The 9,493-nt window shown below is 44.1% G+C and overlaps 1 protein-coding gene across 1 annotated transcript in view; it reads right to left on the reverse strand.

The window, feature by feature from the left end:
- The window catches only part of DIS3L2 (DIS3 like 3'-5' exoribonuclease 2), a 189,896-nt gene extending 182,696 nt beyond the window's left edge, over nt 1-7,200 (reverse strand). Inside the window, exon 1 of the mRNA XM_026854640.1 lies at nt 6,481-7,200. Coding sequence (XP_026710441.1) covers nt 6,481-7,180 — 700 coding nt within the window. The 5' untranslated portion in view covers nt 7,181-7,200. The remainder of the gene's footprint in view (nt 1-6,480) is intronic.
- Between the last annotated feature and the right edge of the window lie 2,293 nt (nt 7,201-9,493).

Below are 9,493 nucleotides of genomic sequence, written 5' to 3' on the forward strand. Positions count from 1 at the left end.
GAGAGCCTGAAATATCCTCCAGGGCGTGACCTGCCCCATACATCTGTGGGCTGCAGCTGCTAGTGCTGACATTTTCCTTCAGCACCCTGGAAATTTTTATTTTTGTCACAGAAGGCATTATTTTATGCAATAGATCCCAACATTTTGTTTTCCATCCTACCCCAGCCAAGTTTCAACTCTCCGTAGCTCGTATTTCCCCACAAGAGGGAGTTAGGGACATGCAGCCCACAGCATTGCACGGAGCTAACAGGGGTCTTGAGGTGGGAGGGCAAGCGATGGACACCAGCACACAGGACAGGAGAGGCAGAAGCAGAGCCTGGAGAGCAAGGCACCGTCGAAAGCCCTGCAGCAGCCATGGCCTGGGGAGGAATCCCAATTAGGCACTGAAGCCAGCTGCAAAGCACCTGTCCTACCTACCTGGGTACCCGTGGTGAAGGAGACGCTTCAGAGATTATCTGAACAACGGGCCAGACCTGACTGCGGTGTGTGGGCTGGCTGACCTCATGGGTAGCAGAGGACAGAGATGTTTTTTCAAATTAATTCCTGTTTGAACTACAGCCTATTTCAGGAGTAGAATTTGTTATCAGGACTTTTAAACATGCCAGTGACAGCCCACATGCCACAAACTTTGGTAAAACTGTTCCAGTGGTCATTCACCCTCACACCGCTAAATTGTGCTGTATTCCAAGCCTGGATTTGTTTAGCCTCAAATGCGTTATATCATAATCTGCTCAACTGAGTAGCCTATTATTGAACATCTGTTCCCCATGTAGGCAATTTACTGAAAGCTCCCTTCCCCCAAGCATCTCTTTGATAAGTAAAGCAGGGTTCCTCAAATCATTCACTCATGATCCCAGCGTTTTAATCTTCCTTGTGGCCGTCCTCTGAGTATTCATAAATTCATCACCATCCACCCCAAACAGAGGGCATCACCGCAGGATGCAATACTCCAGAAGCTGCTGCTGCTGCTGTGCCAAAGACACACGCAGCCCATACTCCATCTTCCAATTCCCATGCTCATACATTACCCTTTTGGCCACATTTCACAGGAGGGGGATGTTCAGCTGATTAATCCATCAAAAGCTCAAAACTTTTTTCCAAGCTATTGCTTCCCACACTGGGTTCCTCACACTGCTAGCATGGTTCTGTGCTGGCCTGACAAACGGATTTTGTTTTGCTTGCTCCCAGTCCACCAAGTGATCCAGACGGCTGCCAGTAACTTCCCCCATTATTCAATACTCCCTGCGGTCTCCAAGTCATGCAAAAAAACTTTCAATTCTACTTGTATGCTTTCTTCCTGATGATTGACAGAAGTATTATAAAGCACAGGGTCAGAACATGACACTGCATGAACCAGACACACCTGTTGGTAACAATTCTCAATTTATTGCTGAATTTAATTAGTTCAGCTTTTAAACCATTACACATGTGCGTAATTTTATTATGCTAACATGCTAGCATCCATACTCACACCTTTATCATCAGACTCCTAAATTCATAATAAAATGACACCAAGGGACTTCAACAGGACCTTTGTTGCATAAATTGATGACAAGTCACATTAAAAAAAAAATATTTAATACTAATTAAAGACAATTTCAGTTCTTGTATTAGCCTATTATTTTTCTAGGATGAACACCACACTGACAGGCATAGTTACCTGAACTACATAATGGGGGCTAAAGAGAAGAAAAAAACATAGATTAAAAAAAAAAAGCAGGTTAACGGCAACAAGCATTTCCACTGATACACATTTTCACATGAGCACTAGTAGGTAAAGGAGATGAAAGCTTTGCCACCAAATGCAAGGGCTCCTGCTGCAGAACTCAGTCCTGCTGCAGCACAGTGTGCTCGGGACTCTGGTAAAGGGCATGGAATACGGTTATTAGATCACATACAAAACCCACAGCCCCTGCAAGGGCAGGATCTCATCTTCCCAAGAGAGGATACATCAGATATTAACTCACATACTATAGTTGGTGTTAGCCAAAAACATTAGTTGCACAAGATTTTGGAATGCAACATTTTTTTTCTATCAAAAGCAAGAGAGAAATTTATGTTTGTGATGACGTTGTTAAACTATTAGAGAAAGAAGCATTCTATTTTTCATGTGTTTCTCGGATGGGGCCATACAGTAAATCCAGTTTTCCCTCCTCTCCCATATCTTATTACTATGATTAACGTCAACTAAGGAAAATTACATTGGACCTGGCAAGATTAGCTACATTTTAAAGATTTCCACAGCAAGCAACATTCTCCATTTATTGAGCTGATTCTGTGGCCTTTACTAGATTGCTGGCTTATATTTACTGGTGCCAGATAGGGAGATAACAGCATTCCTAAGTACTGAATTTCACCACACAAGAACTGGAAGACTCACCACTGAAAAGTGGCATTATCTTAAATTTGCATTACAAGAAGGGAAAAGCAGTAGCTGTGGTCCTTACGCCAAAGTTCCCCCAGAGAATCAAAGGCAAATACAAAATTTACTGCAGCGTACCACGGAAAGACAAAACCCCTAAGATTTGCTATCTTGTTAAGGCTAGTATTTCTTGACCAGCTGTGCCCATCAAACATGCAGGAAAGCCATTCCAGGATATTTCCTTTACCTATCCTGAACCTTCTAAATGTCAGAGTTGCAGCCACAAACACAACACCACCATCCAACAGCAACAATTGTTTTTAAAGCTACAATGCTAAGCACCAGCCTGCTTGCCAGCAACATTCTTCCATGGAAGCTGCCCAAGCTGGTTAAGTACCACAGACTGGGCAAATAAATGCCAAGTGTCAGACAGATGATAAATCAGAAAGGGCCACGGAAATCTTATGCCATTTCAGATGAGGCACGTTGTTACCCAGGAATTGTCTGTTTCTACTCAGGGGGCATGCTGACCCTGACAGATACCTCCATCACATCATAAACCCGTGAAGCTTTTAGTGAGAAGAGCCTCAGGAGGCTACCCAGTGAAGCTGAGGTGGTGTTCTCTTCCAAGGAGGATGTTTGCGGATACAGACTGACACTGCATATCCAGCCCTGCAAAATCTGAACCTATTTCACAGCAATCAGCCTTGAAGAGCATCCTGCTCCATCCAGGCTCTCAGCATCAGAAAAGCCACCTCACTCCATGGTACTCTAGCTCCCAAGATCCTCTGAAATCAAGTGTGACCAGGAGATGGTGTTCCCAAAGACGGTGCTGCACTCCACATTTGGAGGACGGTTTGCTTCTGCAGATGTCTGTTTTTCAGGCTTTCCAGCAGACTCAGGAATGTGCTATCAAACAGCAACGTTCCCTCAAAAACAGGCTGAGAAGTGCACATACTCAAAAAGCAACCAAAACCTTGCTGTCCTGAATAAAATATGCAGCTTGGTTTAAACTACTTAGTGATAAAACTATGCATCAGATATTTAAGATTAATTTTCACTTAGAGGCCATGCGAATCTCAACTACTAGTAGCATGTGACAGACAGATGCCGCAGAAAGAATCAGTACTTCTCTCCTCAAGGAAAAGGGGGGTTTAAGCCCTTTTAATGACAGAAACATCAGTCAGTCTGAAAAGAGATTTTGATGACTAACTCTAGACTGAAGTGGGAAAGCCCTTAAAGCCTTTGATCAAAACCAGAAAACAACCCAAGGGACTTCATAAAAGACTTTCTGTGATGGAAATTTAGCCAAATTTTAGCACCCAAAGAACCCAGAGGATTGGAGATTTAGGGAAAAATACCAGCAGGAAAATTGTATTAGATGAAAAACTATAAGCATCACAATTTAAAATGGCATTTTAGGATTATTTTCTGTCTTACTGGGGTTTGTTTGAGAATAAACTTTAGAACAGGAGGCTTTATGGCATTTCTCTTCACAGAGGTTATAGCTACACAGAAAGGAGCAACAATCTGTGGGATGTGTCTATATTCGCCTTCCCAAATCTAAGAGTGCTGATACCATAGAGTGAATCCAACCTGCAGTTTCATGACTACGTCACATTTCAGACAAGGAACAACGGCGTTTTGTTCACACTCAGTTCTCACAGCGGCAGTTTCCGATACTTAGGAAAAGCAGTTACTATATGGAACACCAGAAGAGACTGACATGGTCAGTCTCTTAATTATCTGCTATGAAATTATTTCTCTCCCCCAAGCCTTGTCTTGGGGCCTTACAGTGCTGAATGACAAAGGTAATCCCCAGTGCTTCTCGGACAGGCACACAACAGCAGCAGTGAGCTCCAGGGCTCAGTGACACTTGCTTGGGGCTCCACAAACCACTCTGCTTCCCCCAAGGCCACAGGAACTGCTGCGCCACTGGAAGGACACTAACAAGGACCAGTCCCACAGCCTACCCCAGGGCACTCAAAGGGTTTTCTCAGCCCTCCATGTTGGCCTGCAATTTTAGTACCGTCAGTTTTAGCGTCATTGCAAACCTGACCATGGCTAAGCCTGAGCTGGAGAGCTGTTAAGAAGAGGACAATGAAACAAAGTGATATAAAGAGAGATGCTTGGCTTTGAGATTAGCTCAAAGAGCCTTTTGGAAAGCCTACAACAGCCCGAGCAGAGTTAATTTGTGAGGAAATGTCACTACTGAAAAGATTATACGCCTCACCGTTAAGACAGAAGCAATTCTTGCCATCACAGTTTCACAAGCCTTGATTTAAACTGATCAAACCAGACACCTGCCTATGCAAAGTAATATGATTTATATCAGCTTCAAGACAGAAAGACAAGCTTTGAAGTGAGAAAATATTAATCTGGTACTGTGATGTGTGAGTTCTTATACCTAAGTGCTTGCATACTGTAAAATCTTCATTTCACTTAAACAAGAGTGCTAAAATATACTCAAACTGAACAGCAGAAAAGACGTTTCTCTCAATCAAATGACATAATTTTTTCTTCCTATTTCTTTCCTCCCCAAGAAACTGTTTTCATGTCCCTGCAAGTGTTCTGGAGTGTAACACTCTCATCTACACAGGAGGGTGGCTGGGCAGGCATGCAGGGGGAAGAAGAGGAAGGATGTCACTGTTAAGCAAATAATTTTCCAATAATCTTCCCCATGGTGTGAGTTTTCCACCTGGGAGGTCAAACATGAGGGTCAATGTTTTCTGCTCTAGGTCTTTACATTAAACAAACAACTAGTTTTCAAAGGGTTTGTGCAACCCCACTCCCAACTACAGCAGGAGGGAACTGCAGGTGCTTGCTTCTGAAAGCCAGGGTATTTTTATTTTAGCCTAAATTCCAGTAGGCACCTATTGCTTTCATGGCTACAAACTGTAAGCCTTCTAAACTCTCCATCTCCATTAGCTGATCTTCCCTGCTCTCCAAAAGCTGAAGGGTAAAAGGCAGTAAAGTCTATTATAACAGGCTAGCATAATAAATAATGTTACAATGAAGGATGCAAAAAAAAAACCCTTCCCAAAAATCAAGCTCATCAACAAACTTTAGCATAATCTGCGTGTGTTAAATCTCTATGATCTGTCTTTCAAGAACTCATGGAAGTTTACCAACTTTAGCACATGATCTACTGTCACAGCCCCAAAAATACCATAAAACCTGAAAAAAGCATATTACTTGCCACTCTTGAGTGATAGGGCATAGTTTTGTGAGATTGATTTAGTTAAACACTTGCTTGATTTCCAATTCAAGAATTGTGATAGGCCTCAGGCCCATCTTACCCAGCTGAGAAATAGATCTCTTTTCTACTTGTTACAGCGAATTTAATACGGTGACATTTATGAGCTCCTCCAGTAGTAGCTCGTAAGATCAGGCTATCCAAGTATTTCACCATAAATAACGTTCAGAGGAAGTTTTAACCCATTACATTGAAGAAGATCAAATTTAAACTGCCTGGCTTTGGTTGCTTGTTGATGCTGTGTTTTGGGGGTTTCTTTAATTAAAAATTTGATTTCTCTAAGTAAGCAGGCTTTTTGCCTTGAATATTGCATTTAAGAGACACATTCACTTTACTACGGCAGGATATGATCTCTTTGTTACTAACAGCAAATCTACTGGAGTCAACACTCTGTATCAGGAATTAGATATCATACAGACATCTTAGCCCCTGGGTACTAAATGGACTTGGACCCTCTGCAAAGGCAAACCAACACTCCAGACAGAAAGAGGCAATGCAAAGAAAAGCATGACTCTGCCCTCAGCCAGCTCAGATCCAGCAGTCTTATTAATTTGGACACTACACCACAGAAATTGGGCTCTCCTAGTCGAGCTGATCCTGAAAGCAGCACAGCCACATGCACAGAGTTCAGGCCAGAGGATTAGGTCCTGCCAGCACCAAACTGGCTCCACAGGAAGCCATCTGCACATGCCAGATGGCTTACTCGTAAACCAGGACAAAGCCACCCACAGGTAACTAAGGATTGACTAACTTGGACAGGAGTAGAACAGGCTCATGTTAACTCACTTGTGACTAAAACATCACATTCAATTCCACAGTAATTGCAGCAAGTGGACCAAACAGTTCATTAGTGTGAACTCACCTTGGACTTGACCTGGAGAAAAGTGACTGTTTTTCCTGGCATTTACTGCCAGCACATCCTCACTAAACTGCTCAGTCAACAAGTGTCCAGCTGCTGTATCTGTGTTGACAGGACACCTGCCTCGTTTCTTATGTTTCTTCCTCCACATGTCCTCCTCATCCTTTTCATCAGAACCAGAAGACTTCTGCAGAGCTGCACGGTGTCTCAGGCCATTCGACACTCTCCCACCCAGGGCATCACTCATATTTAACAAGTCAGCTACAGCTCCACGCTGATGTACGTAATAGTCTTCCTCCACCTCCAGGTCTCCTTCTGGACTAACAATGGCATTTTTTTTATGGGGACATCTGTTCAGAGTGGTTTGGGGTTTATCAGTCTCAAATCCTCCAGGCATGGGCTGTTCCAGGTGAGATGTTCTGACCGGTGAATAGCTGTGCACATCCAACCCATCCCTGGCTGGACTATCCTTCACCAGGCCTCTCCTCAGGGACAGGTCCAGATCCGAGCTGGAGCCATTGGAGCTGCTGTCTTCCAGCTGCATCTTCTGTGCAATGTGATTCAAATAGGACCGGAATCGGCCGCTGTGGTGCTTTTGCACAAGCCTCGCATAAGCATTCTTCTGGGGAGCAGAGGGCTTGCTCAATCCCTCTTTGGCACCTTGGGTTGAAGCAGCACTTCTCACATACCCCAGCTGATCCATAGTGCAGTAAAAGGCCCAGACTTCAAAGAGTTATAAATAGACACAGGGGAAAATAGGGTTATTTTCTTGGAAAAAAGTGTCAAATAAAATTGATTACACTAAAAGACACAAAAATGTACCGTGAGAATGCACTGACCTTTACAGAAATTCTGGGTTGGTGAGCCACTCACTGGGGGAAGGGGTTTCACGATGTGTTCAACATCTGCCCTGCACCAAATCCCTGTCAGTGACCTAGGAGTGACCACGGTCTGTAAGCCATACCTGCTCACATGCCACACAAAATGAGATCTTTATCCAAAGGCTAAATATAAGGGATTCCTTTAATCCACTCTTCCTTGCCTTTGAAAAAGCCAGGTAAATTAAAGCAGCGACTGACAGACTGTACCAGATGCAGCAGTTTAGCTAGTATCGAAGTAAAATCTTGTCCTGTCCAACCTGGAGTCTTCAAAAGTAACTGCAGCCTTAGTGAAGTGCTTCAGTGTTGCAGTAAAAGGTATACATTGCCTGTTACCTCCCTCGCACAGTGACACTTCTGGATCATATAGGACATTTCTTTCAAATACCAAGACTAACTGTTTCAGCTTGTCTTTGTAGCCATAAGCTCGCTCCCATTAAGACAGAAATAAAATAAAATTCTCTAGCACAACTATCTTGCAAGAGCTTGTCATTCTTGGTGACTGAGACACACTGGCCGCCACTCCATCCAGTGCCAGTTTCTGTAGATGGAATTATGCCTCCACCTTTGCTGCACAAGTGTGGAACTTAAGTAGATCAAGCATCTTTCAATCCTTTTTCAGCTACTCTAGCTTTTAAGTTCTTGGAGCAAAACAATCTAGTAAATTATCCTCAGCTACTATTAAGGTAAATTATAGGTATAGACAGGACATAGCAATGACTCTTGCTGTATGTAACATCAAAGAGGAATATAGAAATATATAGATAATGGAGCCCAGTGCAACTGCTGTCTTCTGCAGGTTTTCATAAAAATGCCTTTTTTCCTGCAAGACATGTCTGAAGCTGAACAGCTGAACTTCACCCCAGCTGATACATTAGAACTTCAAAGCTCACTCTCATCTCTTCTGTGCCAGAAGTGAAATGCACTGGACTCTAAGCTAAAACAAAGGATACTGTCCATTAACATTTTCTCTCTTCACTTATCTAAGCACAGGGGTGTTGGCAGGACAGAACGCAGAGCTCAGCAGAAGAGAAATTTGTATTCTCTTCCCTAGTCCCACCATGCTTGGAATTTTTCTTTACCCTTACCCAGCCCTCTTCTCCCTTTTTCTGCAGTTGCACAGAGGATAAGCACCCAGGCAGTCTCCTCTGCCCCGGTAAGAGGGCATCACCTGACAGAGACCAGGGACCACAGAGCTGACCCCTCCTCAGAGAGCCTTCTCTGGCCCTTTCAGAGAAACAACGCATGTTGCAGCGAGATTTACTTAAGTAATTGAGCACGGATGTGAATAGGCTTCACAATACAAAGAAAAAATTAAAAATCCCTGAATAAATAGGAAAAATTCTTTGTGCGGTTTGTGATTTTTGTTCCTAAGATTTTCCATTGGTGCTGGCCAATAGTTAAACTTTTCTAATAGACTGACCTGCTACAGCGCTATTACAAAACTCTCACACGGGTAGGTCTACAGCAAGCTTTCTTTTAACGTCACCATCTCTCGTTGCCAATTCCATAGAAGTAGATAACATTTATAAAAGCCAGCGAGACTACTCTCCAAACACTGGTTCCAGGATACAAGAGTTTGTCATCTTTATTTACAGGTAAAGAGTAAACATTTGCACCTCACCTTCACTGTAATTTCTGCAACTTTAATCGTGTTAGCAGTTAGCAATTGGAACACAGACAAAAAAAACAGGGACTTACAAGCCCCCACCACATTACAATTTCATTATTAGTTTTCCATGAGCAACCAGGAACTGGCAGATTCCTAACCCTGGGGAGCGGAGGGAAGGCAGAGGTGGGTACGAGCTATGCCCACCCTGCCTCCCCCCGAGATGGGCCAGCGACGTGGATGAGTGAAACACCGGCAAGGAAGAACCGAAGGAAGATGCTCGCTTAGCCGGGCCCAAGATGAAAACTGCCCCTGTTATCTTCACCCGGCTGTTTCTGAAGAGCAACACCGGCCTTCGTCACCAGCCCGCCGTCCCGCCGGACTTGGCGCTCTGGGGGTGTCTGAGGGCCCCAGGCAGCGCACTGCAGCGAGGGTGGGCGCACCCCCTCCAGCACCGGGAGCAGGCCCAGGAACGGGGCTGCAGGGCCGCCGCCCCCGGCACCCTTGGGACCAGGGGCAGCCCCAGGGC

Source organism: Athene cunicularia (genome assembly GCF_003259725.1).
Source record: "Athene cunicularia isolate RWA chromosome 9 unlocalized genomic scaffold, athCun1 chr9_part1, whole genome shotgun sequence".
Lineage (NCBI taxonomy): Eukaryota > Metazoa > Chordata > Aves > Strigiformes > Strigidae > Athene > Athene cunicularia.